Source organism: Scophthalmus maximus, chromosome 2 (assembly GCF_022379125.1).
Source record: "Scophthalmus maximus strain ysfricsl-2021 chromosome 2, ASM2237912v1, whole genome shotgun sequence".
Lineage (NCBI taxonomy): Eukaryota > Metazoa > Chordata > Actinopteri > Pleuronectiformes > Scophthalmidae > Scophthalmus > Scophthalmus maximus.
In genome coordinates, this window is record NC_061516.1 from 17430422 (window position 1) to 17450565 (window position 20144).

General features: G+C 42.7%; 2 protein-coding genes across 4 annotated transcripts; both read left to right on the forward strand.

Annotated features, from left to right (window-relative positions):
• Nucleotides 1-264: 264 nt before the first annotated feature.
• Nucleotides 265-4799, forward strand: tbl2 (transducin beta like 2). Of its 2 annotated transcripts, none has more exons than XM_035625491.2 (7): nt 265-471; nt 1508-1629; nt 1989-2173; nt 2570-2721; nt 3307-3433; nt 3808-3960; nt 4152-4799. In XM_035625491.2, exons 1-7 carry the CDS (start codon nt 342-344, stop codon nt 4609-4611), a joined length of 1329 nt encoding a protein of 442 aa, XP_035481384.1. In that variant the 5' UTR covers nt 265-341; the 3' UTR covers nt 4612-4799. The 2 variants fall into 2 exon arrangements, with proteins under 2 accessions (XP_035481384.1, XP_035481385.1); XM_035625492.2 differs by lacking the exon at nt 265-471 and adding an exon at nt 1233-1278.
• A 544-nt stretch (nt 4800-5343) lies between these two features.
• On the forward strand, nt 5344-20120 carry mybbp1a (MYB binding protein (P160) 1a). Of its 2 annotated transcripts, XM_035625682.2 has the most exons (28): nt 5344-5594; nt 6251-6346; nt 6644-6727; nt 6822-6896; nt 6973-7080; nt 7185-7375; nt 7536-7703; nt 7807-7924; nt 8597-8886; nt 9016-9126; nt 9220-9345; nt 9614-9820; nt 9913-10021; nt 10219-10312; nt 10678-10832; nt 11323-11448; nt 11539-11709; nt 11931-12104; nt 12254-12411; nt 12602-12736; nt 13596-13689; nt 14719-14850; nt 14977-15045; nt 15525-15638; nt 17251-17352; nt 17450-17574; nt 18704-19031; nt 19580-20120. In XM_035625682.2, exons 1-28 carry the CDS (start codon nt 5418-5420, stop codon nt 19586-19588), a joined length of 3846 nt encoding a protein of 1281 aa, XP_035481575.2. In that variant the 5' UTR covers nt 5344-5417; the 3' UTR covers nt 19589-20120. The 2 variants fall into 2 exon arrangements, with proteins under 2 accessions (XP_035481575.2, XP_035481574.2); XM_035625681.2 differs by having other exon boundaries at nt 18704-20120.
• Nucleotides 20121-20144: the final 24 nt, after the last annotated feature.

Below are 20144 nucleotides of genomic sequence, written 5' to 3' on the forward strand. Positions count from 1 at the left end.
GCAATAAAAATACAAACAACCAGCATGTTCTCATCAAACAACCACATCAATATTTTTCCATCAAAACAAGTGTAGGGGATAAACCTCAACACTCTTACTGTCAATGAGCTGCACTTTTACAGAAGATAAACTTAAAACCACATTCGAAGAACCACGACTTCCGGGCTCAGGTGTTGCAGCTCCACTCCCATCCTGCAGGGGGCGGTCGTCTCAGTTTGTAATCACGGTTTACTAAGAAATCGAAGAACGTTTTGACGCATGCGCCGTGGCTCCGTATCGCCTGGCTGTGGTAGCAAGGCTGTTGCCGCTATCGGTGAAGTACGTGGCAGAAAGCTTTCGATATGGAGGCTACTGCTCTGGTCGCCTTGACCCTGCTGCTGGGTGCACTGGTAGTTCTGGTTGCATTAGCGGTGGGCAGACGAAAGGAAGAGATACGAGAGGAAATAGAGCAGCAGGCGGCGGAGTTTGCCGGTAAGAGCCGCTGTCTAACTGGCTAACGTAACTGCAGCTAGTGACTAGCAAGTGACTATCAGTTCCCGGAGCGGTGAGTCACCGACCCGTTCACCGTCTCGGTCCGACGCTCCGACAGCTTTCTTCGGCTGCAGTCATGCACAACCAGCGTGTGGACAGTTGGTGTTAAAAGTGTGTCCGTGATTTCTGAAACGCACTCACTCATGAGAAAGCGAAGGAACTTTGGAGCGACTGTCAACTGTCGTTGGCCGGTCGACACATGTTGCACTGACTGACCAATGGGATGAGGCGTTATATCCATTCATTGCCCAACAATCATGTCAACGCGGACAAACATCGATAAATATATTGATTGTTATCAAGCAATTCATAATACACAAGATAGAAAAGCAGTAACAGTAATTGAGCCAAAGAAACAAAATAAAGTATTTTGACATTAGAGCCTAAGGTTTACTTTAATGAACTTGAGCCCTAACTAACTCATTTATCAGATTAAATGTGATATTGTGCAGAGCCGATAATAGGGAGGAAAAAAAATTATAATGCTGACCTATTAGCTGATATAACCCGAACCCTGTTTTTTTTTTTTAAATGTCAATGATTCCCAAGATTTTATCAAATCCTTATGGAAAAGAAATGTATATATTTATGTTTATATTTTTACTAGAAGTCATTGTGTGTCAAAAATACTGTCATCGTCATCCAGGAGGCCTGTTACAAAAAGGATTCCAATCTTATACCATCCAGCTTTTTTCTTATGAACAGAAACAGCCCTGATGCAAGATCTGCGATATGGAGAGAACAGTTGTGAGGATAAGATATTTTCCATAAAATCAAATCAAATAGCTTTTAGCAGAGTCTTTGTGCAGTTCACCAAGAAACGTAAAGCTCCTACTGGTTACATTGCTTGTACTATGGAAGGTAGTTTGTTGGATTTGAAACATTTTGTAACGGTGACAATTGTAAAATCCCTGACATTTTCGTTAGTTGCAGAAGTCACTGTGTGAATGAAACCATACCCTTTTTTGTGTCTCAGCTGAAAGTAGTGTTGTGAAGGGCGCCGCATCCAAGAAACCGAAGCAGGAGAAGCAGCGGAGCCGTAAGGACAAGGCTTCGCAGCACAGTTTCAGCCATCCACTGTTGGCAGCCTCATTGAAGGTAAACTGGATCAAACACACTGACACTGTTGAACACACATTGCTGGAGCCTCTGAGGACAACAAGGGCTATTGTTCAGGCACATATCTGCCATTTTCCATTTAGTCTTTTCTGTTTTGTTCAGTGTGTGAATGAAATAGACAAAATAATCGAAACATCTCTCTAAAACATAAAAAATATCAAAACTTTGATCGAAATAGGGTTCTTCACAGTGCTGTTGTGTTTGACTGCATCAGTTTTATCTAGATGAACTTAAGTGTTTAGAGTGTATTTGTGTTTTTAAAAGATTTGCATCTACATCTTTCTCCAGAGTGCTTCTTTGAGCATGTGTCTGTGTTTGTGTCCCCATGTGTTTTTTAGGGCCACAGTGCAAATGTGACATGCATTGATTTCAGTAGTAACGGCAAGTACCTGGCGTCCTGCGCTGACGACCGCACCGTCAGGATCTGGAGCACCAAAGACTTCCTGGATCGGGAACACAAGTGTCTGAGAGCCAATGTGGAGCTGGATCATGCTACACTGGTCCGCTTCAGCCCGGACTCCAGGTCTCTCCCCCTCTCTCTCTCTTTGTAAACTTATGCACTGATATAAAGCATGTCCTATTTACGCCCAGATGTCCCTTCATCACTTGAACTATGAGCTGTAATTTGACCAAGACCTAAGTATGTATTAACCAGGTCTCAGGCAGAATTACCTCATATGATGATCTTTACTGAAGTGAATTAGGTCTGACTGAATGATAAAAAGTAAAGTTATTTAAAAAATGTTTTTCTGCAAACCAATCCACTTTAGTGGCTATAATTTTCAAATGCAGATTTTGTTTTAACATGCACACTACACACACCAGTATTGAATATAACCAGAACAGAACTCAGAACTGCTACAGACACATGATTAACCGCACCAGCTCCGACTCTGACTCTCATCCTCTCTCTCTTCAGGGCGTTCATCACCTGGTTGGCCAATGGAGACGCCATTCGAATCTTCAAAATGACAAAGAAGGACGACGGCACGCTAAACTTCAAATCTGCGGCTGAAGACTTCCCACAGAAACACAAAGCCCCCATCCTCAACATTGGCATTGCAGAGACAGGTACAGGATCCATCAAATGTCCTGCATGAATTTGTAGTTTGATTTCTGTCCCTTCTTACTCGCATCTCTTGTGCTTGTTGGTGAAGAACTTAAATGTTTTCATTACTGATACACATTACAAGAAATGTCCATTCCTCATTCTAATATTCAGTTACATTTACATACACTCCAAAAAATTGTGACATTTTTGAACGTGAGTTAGAAGAGTGACAGGGAAGTGAGAGTACAACTTTTACTCAAAGCACAAATGTGTATTTTACAAATGATTAAATGGTCAGCTGTGGGGCTGGATGTAAATGTACAGCATGACACTGCTGCACTAGCGCTCGCTCACTGTGATAATGAAGCTCTACCTAAGTTGTAGCAGCCTTCAGGCTCATACTTTTTCTTTCAGCAACAAGCAACAAGAAGCTCTAAACAGGATCCCATCTGCTCAAGTCCCACGATGACTGTAGATTCACATGAGTGGAATTATTGCTAGGAAATAAAAAGTTTTAAAAATCAGTTGGCGTGATTACACAGGTTTTCTTGGTTGGCACCAGTCTGAGATACATTTAGTGCTGACTCTGTGTTTCGTCTCTGCAGGCAAGTTCATCATGAGCGCCTCCACCGACACCTGCATCCTTATCTGGGACCTGAAAGGGGAAGTACTGGCCTCTATCAACACCAACCAGATAACCAATTCTTACGCTGCCATCTCTCCGTGTGGCAGGTTAGTCCCACCCCCCTCCATCACCACAAACCTTCCACTTGAAAGATCAAACACCTCGAAAAAATATTAGCTAGACTTTGGGCTTGTTTTATAAATTGATCCATTAGTTTGAAGGATTCTCAGATACAGATACAGTACAGCTGTTTATTATGCTGTGAGGCAAGATCGCACAACTTTTTGAAGATTAGTTGTGGCAAATCGTGAGCCAGGTTCATCTCTGCAAACACAATGGTCTGAATTATGGACCGTAAAAGCCACAGGGAAAAGTATTATCACTAGGTAAATGTTACAACAAGAGAAAAACGCTGTATTTAAATCCTATGTGACTTTTGGTGGAGATGTCATTTTTCGTGCCGTTTGTCTCTGTGTCTCAGGTTTGTAGCATCTTGTGGCTTCACTCCCGACGTGAAGGTGTGGGAGGTTTGCTTCGGGAAAGGAGGAGAGTTCAAAGAGGTGGCGCGAGCTTTTGACCTGAAGGGCCACTCTGCAGGAGTTCACGCATTTGCCTTTTCCAATGACTCTCACAGGTAACAAACAAACTGCTTCCTGTTTACACCAGGAGGCGCATGCCCAGTGTACGTGAATGTAAAAGAAAACGTAGTAGTATGGATGTAGCTTAAAATGCTGATAGGCTAATTGAAACTTAATTATCTGACAGAACTGCTGTTCTCTGCATCTATTCTTTTCGATATGTAACTGTAACACTTTTTCTTATTAGAATGGTGACTGTCTCCAAAGACGGTACATGGAAGTTGTGGAACACAGACGTGGAGTACAAAAAGCAGCAGGATCCCTACCTCCTTAAGACCGTCCCCTGTGTGTCATCTGAAGGGAGCCTGGTGGCCTTGTCTCCAGACGGCCGGGTGGTGGCCATCAGCGACGGCTGTAACCTGGCCATGTACAACGCTGCCAGCGGCCAGCTGGAGGAGGAAATGCACGGCGTCCACAGCGAGGAGATCAACGACCTTAGATTTGATGTTAACGGACGCTACCTGGTGTGCAGCGGCGACAAGGCCATCCGAGTGTTTCACAACGCCCCGGGCTACCGGGCAGCCATCAGAGACATGCAGGACATGCTGAAGAAAGCCCAGAATGAAGCCATGAAGCAGAGACTGCAGCAGCAGATAAAGGAGGCTCAGAGTGCGCTGGACACTGTGCTGGCAGCTCCTGTCGACTGAGGGAACCTTAGGAAACCACAATGTGTCTGAATCAGACAGCTGATTTTTGTTTTTGTTTGTTTGTTTGTTTCCGCTGCAGCCTCAACTCTTCCTCTGCCGCTAAATGATCTAGTCAGAGATTGAAGGAATTTGCATGCAGTTTTAGTAAAGAAAATCTTTTTATGGAAAAATAAAATGGTTTGAGTTCAGACCTTTTTCTTAATGTTTAATGTCTTGTGTATGTGTGTCTTCTGCAGCCTCAATTTAGATCCCCCTCCACTCATAAATCTAAACTTTAAACCTCAGTTCATTGCAATTAGTACTATCATTACTCTTAGTTTGATTTAACATGCGCTCGCCCTGGAACACGGCTCTCGTATTGTACAAAAAAATGAACATCCTGAATTAACTCAAGGTAATGAAGGTTTGCATACCCTTCAAAATGTTTTGCTTAGTATTCACATAAAAGATGAAACCAGAGAACTTAGACATTTAAGATTGTATAACATTTTTTTATTTTAATATTTATGAATGAAAAACTACAACTTAAGACTTACGTGATCTGCTTTATTTTCCAAATTAATATTTTAATAAAAATATTTTATATTGATATTATGTATATATATAATTTAAGAAGCTCTGTATACACAGACAATGGGTTAGAAGTATAGAGCTGATATTTACATTTTCAATAAAGTTTTTAATGTCTGTAAAAAAAAAAGGAAAAAAAACGGACCGTGAACCGGAAGCAGTAGCTCCGCACCGAGGCGCACGTTTTCCTCCTGCCGCTGCATGGACAGCTAGTCGAGGCTGTGTGGAGGAAGCAGATGTCGGTAGAGATGGTGGAGCTCGTGGTGAAAGCCCCGGAGCCGGTCCGGCCCGCCGGGATCCTGCAGCAGAACCGCGTCTTCCTCGACTTCTTCTGGGACTTGGCCAAACCGGACCAGGAAGTCCGGCTGAAGGCGGTGGAGGATCTCATCCAGTACCTGAGAAGCAACAACAAGGTGAGGCGGCGGACCGGTGCCACTGGAGACCCAGCATGGTGCTGCTCCTCTGACGCTTGGACAGGAGCAGTATTGTTAGTAATAGTAATCTGATGTTATGTCAGCCACGTTGGGAGAAATATTCAAATAATAATGTAAAAAAAATTACAATATAACTCTGTAAAAGTCATGCTTTCAAAGTTTTACCCAAGTAAACGTTCATAAGCAGTAAAAGTACTGCAGAATTGTCTCTGTCAACATTACAATACTGTATTATTGAACCATTATTATTGGTGTATAAACCTTTTTTTTTCTTCTTCTGCTGGCCCTAATACTATTTCATAGGTACCGGCTTCTCAATTGAGAATATTAGTTTGTTATTCCCATTTCTCTTCAAAAGTAAACCGCCTTTTGACTATTGGTCAGATAAGACTTGGATGTAGGGCTTTTCAAGTTATTGTGATGTGGCATGTTTCACAATTTTATGATATTTTACAAACTAAAACAGTGAAAGCACGGGCAGCGAAATAAAGCTGGGGTCCCCTGGGCAGCTGCCCACTTAGCCTGGAAGGCAGCTCCATCCCTGCCACCTGGAGCATGAACCCTGTCATCTATTGAAATTCTATGTTTGTAGTATTCAGTGTGTAAGAGTATGATAAGTGTGGTTCTCTCTACAGGCAGATGAGTTGGAATACACCTTTAAAAGGCTGGTGGACGGTCTGGCGCACACACGGGAGACTGCGAGACCTGGATTCAGTCTGGCTCTGGGACAGGTGAGTGCACACGACCGCCAAACTTATTTCACATCGTCCATTATTACATTGCAGATGTCTGAGACCTATGTGAGACGATGTAATCCAACTCAGAGATCAATTCAATATCTCTGTAGGAGCGTTAAAATACACTGCACTGTCTGTTAATGAAGCTATTACACACACACACACAAACACACACACACACACACACACACACACACATGCACAGTGACTGCTCAGTGATAACTGAGCCAAGCAGAAAATAATCAACGTGTGTTGGCTTTAGCGTGACACAAGATTTTTTTTATTTTTCAGGTCTTGAGTGCCTTTGAAGAAGTCTCTCTGCAGACTATCCTCAACAGAATCAAAGAGAAGCACAGTTTGCAGAAAGTGAAAAAGGTGAGTGAGTGAGTGTTTGGTGTGTTTTCCCTGTCAGCTCCAGCAGCTGTGTGCATCAGATCTGCGCCTGACAAGATTTTCTTCTATTTTTCAGAAACTTATCAGAAATGCTTTGTTTGGAAACTTGTTTGGCGTCCTCGCCCTTCATCAGTCCAGCCGCCTCTCCAAAGTAAGTAGTCTCAGCACCACTATGCATCTCATTTCTGTGTGTCGTGGTCTCTGACCTCTGCCTTGTGTCTCTGCAGGAGCCGCAGGTGGTGCTGGGATGTGTGCAGCTCCTCCAGAGCCTCAGCCAGCACAGACAACACTTGAAGGACCTGCCGTCTAAAACCATGATGGACATCCTCACTGAGGTCACTGCCAAGTTACACGTGTAACAACACTAAACATTTAGTAGTTTGATTCTTGAACATTCGTTTCTAAAAGCCAGTGTGTATATGTCCATCCTGCCGGTCAGATCCCAGAGGAGGTGTTTGAGGAGGTCCTGCTGAGCGCCCTGCAGACGGACCTGGCCTCAGCCTTCAGCACCCCGGAGCAGATGCAGCTGCTGCTGGTGGCGCTGCAGCGCTTCCCGCAAACCCTCAAACCCAAGAAACTCAAGAAGCTGCTGGGGTCCACGACCATCATAAACGCTGACAACATCCCAAAGTGAGAACACTGTGATTGGCTCGATTTCTTTTTTTTTTAGGTCAGTGTTCTCCCTCTGTATATCACACGCATGCACACAATCATTTTAATTGTGTGTGCGTGTGTGTGTGTGCGTGTGTGTGTGTGCGCGCGTGTGTGTGTGTGTGATCCTCTCTGGCAGGTTGACAGAGGTGTTGAAGAAGGCAGCCCACTCCGTGAAGAAGGAGTGCGTCCTCCCTGCTGTGGTCCTGGACCTCCTGAAGCTCTCGCTGAAGGAAGACAGCTTCCAGCTCTTCTGGAATAAAGCCATTGTCGAGGGCATGCTGAAGCAGCAGTCGGGACCAACCCAGTTAGTCCTCCGAAATTCTGTGACAGAACAAATCGACTAATGCAGGTTCAGTTAACTTCATTCTGCTAACTCATTCCCCTGGTGTTGTCCCGCTTGTGTCCAGTTACCTGAGCTTCCGTCTGCTGGGCAGCGCCCTGCCTCTCCTGTCTGTGGAGCAGCTGAAGGAGGTGTTGTCTGGAGACGTGATGACGCACTACGGGGAACACGTGGTGTCGGCTCAGGTCAGTGGCCACACGTAGCGGGTTACACTCTTCCATCTAAATACAGTTTGAGCAAATACCTTGGGTCCAAGCAGTTTACACAAGACGCTGGTACTGTAACTATTAGTGGTGCAACGGATCATGAAACGCACTGTTTGGATTGCATTGCGGATTTTGAGTCACGGATCAGATCTTTTTACAGATCAGCAAAAAAAAACAAGGAGACTAATATAATGTTGCTTTCCTTTTATTACTTAAAGGGGCAGTAAGCAAGTCTAAGGCAATACACTTTTTGTAAAAATCATCAAATGTTTATATCAAGTCACCTTTTATATAATATATATTATATAATGTATTTATTAATTTTAAAAGATGATATATTTGTATTTAAACCATGTTACTGTAATTGGATTTTTGACTTTGTCTTTTTCAACAATCACCTCTTTGAAGCTTAGTGCACCAATGAATTTAAGAGCTAAAGAGACAAATCATATACATATACAGTGTCTCAGTATTTAGCTGATATTACTACTATAACAGTATATTTACTAGATATTTGCAGTTATATTAGTTATCGTTTATCATTTTTTCCATTCCAAGTAGGAGAAGGGACTGTGTAGCCGCTGGAAAGCCTGGTCATGCTCATTACCAGTCGACTAATATGAATCTCATCCATCGTTTTTTCTCCGCCAGAAACCGGACCGCTTCAAGCTGGCTCCAGAAATGGACACCTACGTGTCGGACTTCTTACAGAACTGTCAGGACTCGGAGAAACAGCTGGTGGTGATGGTGGCCTTCTCCTCGCTGACCAACATGGGTTACCCGGTGGTGCCGTCGGTGTGGCGGGTGGTGCAGCACCTCCAGCCCGCGGCGCTGCAGGACTATGTGGACTGGCTGAAGAGCATGTTCGTGCAGCCTCAGCTGGACAAGCTGCTGGACTTCAGCACTCGCAAGCAGAAAGACAGCCAGGAAGGAAAGGAAGAGTGAGTGTCCATGTTCTGCCGCAAAATGTTAATGAGAAACTCGTCTCAGTGCCTGTCTGGTCTGGTGTCGCCTGAACAGGAAGGTGGAGGGATGAAATCGGATGTAACTGTTGATTTTCCCTACCGCAGGAAAGAGAACTCCATATTCCGCCTGAGGAAGTGGATTGTTTCTCGGCTCACCTCGATCATAGACAACCACCACGTGAAGAAGCAGGAGGATCTCGTCATGGATGTGGCCAGGTGAGACCTGCTTCTGTTTGAATAAATGTAAAAGTCTCTGCGATTCATGATTACGAGGTCACAATTTTGTGTGTCGGGTTGTTTCCTTTCCAGGTTTGTCTTTTTCCACGCTTTGTTCAGCGCCAAGAAGGCCTCGGCCGACGTCGCGGAGACAAAGGTGAAGCTCTCCGTCCCGATCGACGAGAAGACCAGGGGAGTGCTCGTCACTGCTTTCTTTGGGTGAGACATGAAATCCTCTCTGCTGTCTCTTAAACATCGGCCACTGATCCCAGCTGGTGGAGTTAATTCCTCTCAGTCTTTGTCAAAGATGATGGTGTTGGCAGATATCATAGGGTAGCAAGAAACCAGCTGTTACAGTACGATACAAAAAATAGTTATCGTTAAACTTTTTCAGAGTATGATGGTCTCAAATTCTGTAAAAAAAAAACACAAGGCTGTTCAGGCGTCCTATGACCTCTGAGCATCACTATTTTTCTTGCCCATCCAGACTCCTGCTGTCCATGCACCATCTGCACCTCCCAGAGGACTCAGCCGAAGGCGCCGCTGTCAATCAAAAGCGGGCTATGGGGGTGACAGCCGATGGCACCATGTGGATCTATCACCTGGTCCAGTATGCCCAGGTCCTGCTTACCCAGCCGAAAAGCATCCAGAGCAGCCAGCCCTTCAGCCCCGAGCAGAGACAGGCCTGGGACAGGTAGGACCAGCACATCTCCTCTGTGATCCTCTGTGGTACTAGATTACATGATACAGCCTAATTCTTCTCTTTGTCTACATTTCTTCCTCCAGTATGCTGGAGTCAGTGGCGAGCCTGAAGAAGAAATCAAAGAAAGACCAAACGGCAGAGAGCAGCGCCTTCCAGCAGCTTTTCCTGTTGGTCGGCATGCACCTCTTCAAGGTACGACATCCAACCAGAGCCATGATGCAGTCATTATTGTTTTAGGATTTCTTTCAGTCTTGATGTTGTTGTTGTTTTTCCTATAGAATAGTGAATTTTAATTTCGAAATGCTGACACGAAAAACAAAACATTTGCCTGTAAATGAGTGAAATAAGAGCAGAATAATTATTCCCTCATGAATAAATGACTTGCGAAGGACCCCGAGGAGCTGCTGGACATCATGAAAGACATGCAGAGCTGCGTGGACAAAGCTCAGCAAAAGACATCCAAGAAGAAGAAGAAGAAACCAGGTGAGCCCTCCTACACGATGATGACGATGCTTTTTCCACCACCCTTTCATTCTACACAAAAAAAAATTGTTCAACATTTTGATAAATGCAATATTGCTTTCTTGCCTTCGAGTTTTTAGTCTTGTATTTATATTTATTCGTCTCATAATTATTGGTTGTGACTCTTTACTCACTATGACAATAAAGTCTTTCTATTTCTATTTTTTAAGCCAGGAGGTGATTAGCTTAGTATGAAGACTTGAAACAGCAGTGAAACAGCAAATGCATATATTATATGCATACATAAATGTACTATATATATTTGTCAAGTTGCCAAAAGTGCTGACTGTGTACCGACGTGTGACATTTCCCCGATGCCTCCACAGAACAGGAGCATGAACCTGAATGGGTGGAGGTGATGGTGGACATCCTGTTGTCCCTGCTGTCCCAGCCGAGCCGACACATCAGACAGGTCTGCAAAACCGTCTTCTCCTCCATCTGCCCCCACGTGACCGCGGCAGCCCTCACTGCCATCTTAGACGTAAGTAACACGCACAAGGTCCTTCTTTGTGAAAGGGTGAGGAAAAATAAATTGTGACTCCTGTCATGTGATGTTTGCGAAAATGCTTTTACAGGTCGATGAATTATGATTAGAATTATTTACTACGACAGAAGGCATTGGCCCAGCCACAAGGTCCGATGTGTTTAATTTGCCAGAGCTTTCAGCCACATCTTGTGGTCTTTATCAGTAGAGTGTGACTTTAATGTAGAATCATATTCACATTATAAAAATACACTGCTGGAGGAACATGTCATGTTACAACAGTGTGACTCACTGGTCTTTTATTAATAGTTTTTGGACAAGAGTGGAGCTCTGTGGCACAGACGAATAAAATACTCTAGACTTTTGTTGGTTTTAGTCTGTATTAACTGTTTGTTGACAATAAGATGAATATAAAACTTTGCAGCTCTCATTATTCGTAGTACTGCATATTGCACTGGCAGTGATTGTATCTTTGGGCTCTGTGTAGGTTTTGGACCCAGAGAAGGATGACGGGGACGGTGCTGTGGTCGTCACTGACGACGGCACCAACAAAACCCAGAAGAAGAAAGACCAAGAGGAGGACGATGACGAGGAAGATGATGAGGCAATGGAGGTCAGTCCTCCTCTCCTTTTGTCATCTTATCAATTACTTTTAAATGTATTTATTTTTTCTGATTACATGATTTGATACTTACTCTGCCAGGACGACATGTCAGACGAAGATGGTGACGACTCTGACAAGGATGAGGATGATGAGGCAGAGGAGGAGGACGGGGACGAGGAGGAGGATGAGGAGGAGGACATGGAAGAAGGAGAGGTGGACCAAAACTTCCGTGTGGAGTTGATGAAGGTGTTGCAGAAGCAGAATGCTCTGGTGGGTGTTAATACGGCCTGGTTTTTAAGTCACGATTGTTAAAAAACTATATTAATGTACGTTTTTTGGCCACATGTAGGCGGAGCAACATTTTGTAACTTGAAAGAAAGTCATGTCCTTGCCTTTAATGTACAGATGTGAGAGCAGAAATGCAGTGTAACATTGTGTGAAAGTCCTCTGGGTCATAACCTCATGTCCTCTGTTGGCCTGTGTGTGTTCAGGCCACAGAGGAGGACGGCAGCAGCGATGAAGATCTGGATGATGATGCCATGATGGAGATGGATAAGAAAATGTCAGTGCTGTTCTCAGAGCAGAAGAAGAAGACCCAGGCCAAGAAGGATGAGAAGACAAAACTACTGAAAGAGAAGACGCTGGTCCGAGACTTTAAGATCAAGGTACCTTATTCTCATTCGGGAGGTTTGTAACATACCTGTAAATAGTTTGGAAAAAATAATCCACTAATCTCAAGATAAGAATCAAATGTGGAAAAGGTAAACCTTCCATCAACCCCCAAGCTGTTTTGCCTTTTGTATTACTGGTGCAGGTGCTGGACCTCATTGAGGTTTTCGTGGCCCGGCAGGCTGGCAGTCCTCTGGTGTTGAGTCTGGTTGAGCCTCTGCTCGCTCTCATCGACAGAGGAATGAGCTCCGGCAGCAACCAGCAGGAGCAGGACTTCCTCCGCCGAGCTGCAGACATCTTCAGGTAATAGGCTGACAATTTTCTGACGTAACCAAGCCGTCGTCTGAACTTATCCAATGTGAACAAACATCGGGCTCGGTTACAGTTTAAACCCCTCGGCCTTTGGGTAGAATTGTGTCGCCGTCTGCCGATTCTTACTTTTAGTTAACGTACACAGTGTGTTGACCCATTTTTGTGATGTCTTTATTTTCAGGAACCAGCTCTGTAGGTCCAAGGTTTACTGCAAGACTGTCGGTGACCGACAGGGGGAGCTCCATGACCTGCTGGACAAAATGATGAGCAAAACCCAGAAACTCTCTGACTCATCAGTCGGCCTCTACTACTTCAGGTACAACCCTCTATTCAATGTAGATGAGTAGAACAGAAAATAATGTTACGTTGTGTTAATAGACTTGGTATAAATACATGTAATTACATATGTTGTATTTTACGGCAGAGTATTAGGGCCACCGAGGGTAAATTAGATTTCGAGAATAAAGTTCTAATACCACAAAAACAAAGTCATAGTATAACGAGAATAAAGTCACAACTTTAGGAGAATAAGTTTTAATTTTAGGCAATGTGTCATTTTAAAGGGGGAATATCAGAAGATCAGCCTGCCGCCTGCATTAAAGTGAGGAATGTGGAGCATCTTGTTAAGTTATACTTTAGTTTAGGTTTCACAAATATCAAAATACTTCAACACTATCACAATTACCAAGACTTTGAAAAGATTTTAGAAGAAACTAACATCTATTTTGAAGAAAGAACCACATGGGCTTGGAGGAAATGACTGGTACATTTTTTTTTCTCCTCGCGAAATGCCTTTTTTTCTAATGAAATTATGACTTTACTCTCATAACATTACAATGTTATTCTCGAAATCTTAGATTTTTTCCCTACAATATGGCCAATATGGGTTAATACAGTATTTAAAAACACTAATACACAAAATACACAAATCAATCTCAACTTAACAGTCCACTTGTTCCCTTGTTTGAGCGTATCGCACTGTATCGTCTTCACAGGCAGATGGACTTTGCTTATTTGTCATGGAGCTGTAAGTCTTCAAACTTTCCCTGAGACTGAAACATCTATATTCTCTGTTGTCATGGTCAGGTATTACACGTAAAGCGAGTCTGTTCTGAACTGTCCAAAAGCTGTGGCCCAGGCATTTCATATTTTGTCGATGAAACTGTCCTTTGCAGTGCGTCGCTGTACGTGGTCAAAGTGCTGCGAGGAGCTCCCCCTGCCGCTGACGCCAAGGAGGAGCAGACTGATGAGAAAGCTGCAGAAAACGAAGTATGTTTGCCACAAACTGATCGATGTGTCACCTTTGTTTCCATCCACCCTCCGAATCAGAATAAGCAAGAACAGCAAATGAATCGGTTAGTAGCAGTGTGGGATGTGTTCCCAACACTGAAGGTCAACATGGTTGAAACGTAATTTAAACCAAAAAAAAAACAAATCAAATCACTCAAAGGTGAGGCCAATTTTTTTGCTTTTGCTCATAGGTCACGAGGTTGGTCAGTAGACAGATGTGATTAAACATTTACATGGTATGCAGTTGCTCTCATTGCATTTTCATCTATCCTGTTATGTCCAACAAATTAATTTAAAATGTGTTCCTTTACTGGGTCAGGAAGTGGGTTAGTGCTGGAAAACTTGGGCCCCTGGAGCCGGAGTGTGTCTTTCACATAGATTTCTTGGTGTCCTTAAATTTTTTTTCTCCGTCTGTATTGGAGTTAAAGATGACTTTATTTAATCAGTTCATTGATAAACACAAAATTAATCTGCAACTGGTTTGATAATTGTTAGAGACATTTTTTTTTAACATTTGTGAATTCAGCTCTTTAAGAATTAGTTGTTGGGTTTTTTTTTTTTAGGTTTTCCAACGTTTTAATGACAGGGAATTCTGTTTACAAAATGTTACATGTTGTTATTGCTTTTTTTAGTTTTTTAAACTCTGTGTAACGAGGATAGTATCACAGAACGCAACCAGCCTTTTTCACAGCAAACGCACTGATTGATGACAAGTCAGTCACAGGCTGCGTGTGCGTCATTGTTCATTTGTTACGTCTGTTTCCATTGCAATTTGTTGCATTTTGACATCTTTAAGTCAAAATGGAATTCAGTCACCATTCATTTCATTACTAACAGCTTTGCTTTTACCAAGGTGACATGTCAAGATGTCCTCTGTTCCTCGCCAGGACGCCCTGATCGCACAAAAAACTAATTTACATTTGCGTTCGTCCATTCACAGTCGTGCCTCGATTGATAGAACAACGTGAAAGTGTGTTGTATGATCTTTTGTGGTGTTTGTGGTTGCAGTTGAGCTTCACGGGGAATATGGACATGGATCGGGTCTCCGCCGTCTTCAGAGAGGCTCTGACCTCCTTCATGAGCAGGAGGAAGAGCCCCCTGACCACTCAGATGTTCACGGACCTGTTTAACAGATTCCCCGTGAGTAACGGTGACACGCGTCATCCAGAAAAGAAAAGAAGAGGTTTAGTTCAGGACATCCTGGACATGTTGTTACAGAGAGACTCCAGTAACAGCTACTAATGCAGCTTGTGTGTCATTTTCCAGGTTTTGTGTGTGAATCTGTTGGATACAGCAGTGCAGCACATCACCTCTGGAGTCAGAGAACACCAACAGGTAAAGATGTTTCACCCTTTCCTACTGCAGGAACTGTGGGGGCGGGGGGGGAAGCAGGAAATAAAACCAAGCTCAACAATATTTACTAAGTGATTGTCAGTGAATACATCGGCTGGTCAGGCTGAAAAAAGGACCAGGATTAGAGACTTAAGATCATCACTCTTTAGGACGTAGACATCTTATCTCAAACTCAATCTCATCAGTTTCTGATTTAGTATACAAAACATTGTCTCTGGGCCCTGTGGCTTCCCAACAATAAAAACATATGAATTAAAGGCTGCCTTTTTGAATTTATGTTTAACAACAAATATGAACTTCTCAGAATTCTTTGTGCGGGATGTGTCTAATTCATTCTAACTCATTCTGCTACTGTGTGTGGTCCATGTGTATATTCGACTTCCTGTTGATGACGTGTGTTCGTGTGTGTGTGTGCTTGTGTTCGTGCATGCGTATGTGTGCGTGTGTGTGTTTGTGTTCAGGGCCAAGCGTGTGTGCTGGTGTTGCGGGCGATGCAGAGCAGGGAGGTTCAGAAGCTCCTGAGCGACGCTCCATGGAACGAGCTCTGTGTGAAGGTCGCAGGTCAGCTGACGGCGGTAAGTCAACTCTACAGCTCGAAACCACAGTGACAGGCACACATTAACGGGTTAACACTGAGCACGAGCTGCATCCACACGCAGGAAGTCAGGAAATATGGTCCATTGTTTAAGGAAAATCTGAAAATCACCAAAGATTATAGCAACTCAGCAGCACGTTGATGGAATTTGTGGCTCACAAGTTGATTTTCGGTCCAGTTGTCGTGGAAATAACAATGAACTGTACAATGGTTCTGTTGAAAAGCATTAACATATTTCAACAGGTTTGTTGAATATTTATAATAAAAATAATCACAGAAATATAAAATCAAAGCTGGACTTATGCGTGAGCTGCATGCAGGGCAATACATCCTGACTGTATGTCTCAAGAATATGTATGTGTTGTGTATCATTATAGCTGCACCACCCCCAAGAGGTATAAAGACATTTAATTCAGGTTTAACAGACCAGAACATTACAGTCATGATTGTTGGTGTGTTACTCTCTTGTTTTATATATATACATATACACATCTGCATTGACCTGATTAAAACCATATGTCTTATGGGAGCGTGAGGCTGTAACAACCCATCAGCTTTTCAGGCATTCAAACACCAACATCCTTTAGGCCTGTGGAGATTTTAATTATATTGTTCTCAGAGTTTATGAGTTTGCCTCATACAGTGATAAACGCCGACTGGAGTCGATACAGCACTAACCGTCCTCTGTGTGTCCTTGGCCGAGAATGAAGCCGAGCATAATTACACGCCTTTTCACTTATTCAACAAACCACTTCCCCTCTGTGTCGCCCGTTGTTTTTTTCTCTCTCTCTCTCTCCTCAACAAAAAATGTGCGCTGTCGAAACGAGATAAGTCCTCCGTAGTGTTTCCTTTTCTTTCCAGTCGCTGTTTGTTGCCATAAGACGTAATGTCAGCCCTGGATTTCTGAGCTGCTCTCCGTTTCGAGCTTTGTCAAACATGTACTACACACAGTTTTGTCCATGAGGTTTTTCAAAATTACCTTTCAGACAAAAAACAGGGAGGTCACACTTCAACAAGTGTTTATTAATATATTTGTGAACCACTTGAAAGTGTGAGCAACTGTAAGTGGAGGTAGTTTGATTAATTGATGCTGAATAACACACGTAAAACAGTTTTAATAATATAAAACGTCTTCATGAGTCAGCTATGGTTGATGACAAATGCAGTTAAGTACAAAAATTAACAGTTTTGAAAAAACTCAGTCAATTATGGGCAACGTTTGCTAAATTTAATGTCACAAAGCTTCCCATCCTAAACAATGCCTGCTTTTTTGTTGTTGTTGTTGTTGTTGTTGTTGTTGTTGTTGTTGTCTGTGGGGTTTTCTGGTGGTTGAGGGGTCTCACATGCTTATCATTTAACCACCTCATCACCACGTCCTGTGACATCTCTATTATCTTCTATGCAATAAACAAAAAAAAGACAAAAAAAATACTTATGTAGGTACATATACAGTAACAAGGGATCTTTAAGTCTCAGCGGCGGTTGAGCACCACAGAAACACAAATAAAACATGTCAATGAAAGTACACAGGTAAATTCACTTACACACATTGAAACAACCCGTCTAACCGCAGCGTCCCCTTCTCTCCTCAGAGTCTTCAGCAGCTCAGCCAAACCGAGAGCAAGGTGGTGAGGGAGAAGGTGGTGAAAATCCTGGAGCTCGGTCAGTTCCTCGTCAAGCACGTTCAGCTGAAGGTAGGTCGGGCCCGTGGGTGTGAGGAGGAAAATCATAAGTGAGGGACCCGCTGGTGTGGATTGTGTCCAGACTTTCAGTCTCTGCCTCTCTGTGTAGAAGCTGCCTGTGAACCTGGAGCCCCTTCAAAATGTCCTGCAGCTCCTGAGCAGCGTCATCACTTTCAAAAAGACTGGCAAGCTGGAAGACACCTACTGGGCTGTGGTGAAACACTTTGGAGTCATGTGAGTTAATGTGGTGTCTAAAATGGGTGCCACAACTTAATACTAAAAACAAACTGAAAAATCTGCTTTATTTCTTTTTCTTTTGTGTAAGTATTCAGACTGATTCTATTTAACTTTCTGTGCAGCTTTTCCTGCAGTCTTTCGTCTTGCACATGCTCACATCACATGTTAATGAGCCAGTAAGAAACCTAGTTATGTGTACACGGACAAAAAATTAACATTCACTGAGAAATCGAGTTTCTCTCACGCTCATGCTCTGATTACATAAACCGGGTAACGTGTATAAAGGACACTTAACAAAATCAGATTACTGCAGATACAGGAGCATGTAAACACAAAATGTTTCCTCATTACACTGTAGCAGCAGTGCAGAATTATTACAATGCGACAGACGCAGACCGTTGTGTTTTTTTTTAGGTTTTGTTATATAAATAACTTGCAGTAATATCCACAAAGCTATAATGGTTTGATTTTGAAGGGTTAGAAGTTACAGAAGCATTCTGACAATTCAAAATAGAAATTGTGTGTGTGTGTGTGTGTGTGTGTGTGTGTGTGTGTGTGTGTGTGTGTGTGTGTGTGTGTGTGTGTGTGTGTGTGTGTGTGTGTGTGTGTGTGTGTGTGTGTGTGTGTGTGTGTGTGTGTGTGTGTGTGTGTGTGTGTGTGTGTGTGTGTGTGTGTGTCCGTCCCCACTCCGTGACGTTGCTGTTTGGGGATTTCAAACCTTAAAGACAAGAGCTTAAAACGATCTGACACCCGACAGATAAAGAGAATAACTGATGCATTTTGTGCTATTTTAATTGTAGCCTTCTCTAGCACTGACTGAAAGACACTTATATAGATATTGTATTTTTTTTTAAGCAATGTTTTTATTTATTTATTTAGATCTCCATTCAGTTCAATGAAAATTATATAACCAGTAAATTAACATAACTCATACAAAGTGCTGAAGTGGTGTAAAGGCATTTATACTCATTGTTGCTGACACCAGAGAAATGTGATCCAATTATTTTTTTCATTTTTGTTTATAATTTGATTGATGAGCTCTGAATTAACACAAGGAATGTATTTGTTGATGCCCCTGATCGATAAGTTGAATGATCTCTTCTAACAGCAACTTTCACATTTGCAGGAAACCCAAAGTTGAAAAGACAAAGCCTGAGAAGGAGGCCGACAAACAGCCACTTTCCAAGAAGAAGAAAGGCTTTCTACCTGAAACTAAGAAGCGTAACAAGCGTAAGCAGCTTGTTTTAGAGCAAGCAGCAAACCAGTCAACCCCTGCAGACAAACAAGGAGCAGACAAGGGACAGGCCAAAAAGAAACACGACAAGAAAGCCAAGCAGAAACGACCAGCCGACGGCACAAGAGCTCCTCAGCCCATCCCAGCCAAGAAGAGCAAGACGCAGTCAGAGAGCCAGCCAGCGAAAAAGAAAACGAAGAAACCCAAGCAGAAGAAAGTGGTAGGAGGGCAAATGTGAAGGGGACACTGTTATTTAATGGACACAAAGAAGTTTTTGTTAATTTCCTTTAAAAAGAGGCCATGTTCTCGCCTGGTAATTTGTCTTCTGTGCATCCGGTTTACTCAGCTGCCCGTTTATTTCCAACAGTATGAGATGTTGAAATGTTCAGATGTGCGGAAAGTGAGATGGGAAACATTATTTTTCTAATGTGTGGCTATTGTTTAAAAAAATACATCTACAACAACAAATTCATTTCTGTTCCTAGAAATCACTCTTTTTCTATTTCATGATAGTTAAAGCAGCTTTATTTTGCAATGCAAGATTAATAAGAAACGTTAGTGAAAAAGAAAAGTAGAATCTGGCTGATCACTTTTTTTTTGCCATGAAAATGATGGTCTCAGTTTTTTAGGATGTTAACCTACGGTCGATACCTATCATGGGCAATTGAAGACTTTATATAAAGTCAATACTGTGTGAAAGTTTTAGTCACTAAAACTAAAGTGGGTAGTCTCTCAAAGATAATCCCATCAATATATTTTTTCTTTCAGTTATCTTGATACAAAGTGCAGTGAAGAGAGAAATCCAAAATCCCATCCATATTTGGTGTGACCACCATTGGCGTTTGAAAGAGCACCAGTCCTCCAAAGCACTTGGCAGGTTGGTTGTTTCAAGTTTCTTGGGGGAGTCACAAGAGACAGTTCTCAGTGTCTTCTCTCTCTTCATGTAATTCCAAACGGACTCCGTGACGTTGAGATAAAGCCTCAGTGGGGGACGTACAGTACCATCTGGACTCCTTGTTCTTCTTGTGACTGAAGATGTGTTGACACGCTGCTGAGTGAATTTGGGAATGTTCTAAATCTAAACATCTTAAGTGCCTAGAACTTTTGCACAGCACTGTATATACTTCTGTCTCAAAATACCAAAATACACCCCCCTCCGATCTCAGTGTTCTCAGTTTTGTTATTGTAAAATAATGGATTTGACAGTAGCTGCTTTAACTAGAAATCATCAGACATAAAAGGAAAAACCTTGTGGTATTATTCTATATTCTTGTAATTGTCAACAAATTAAATGAAAAGTCTAAAACAATGTCCGTCTCTCAATTTCCCCCTC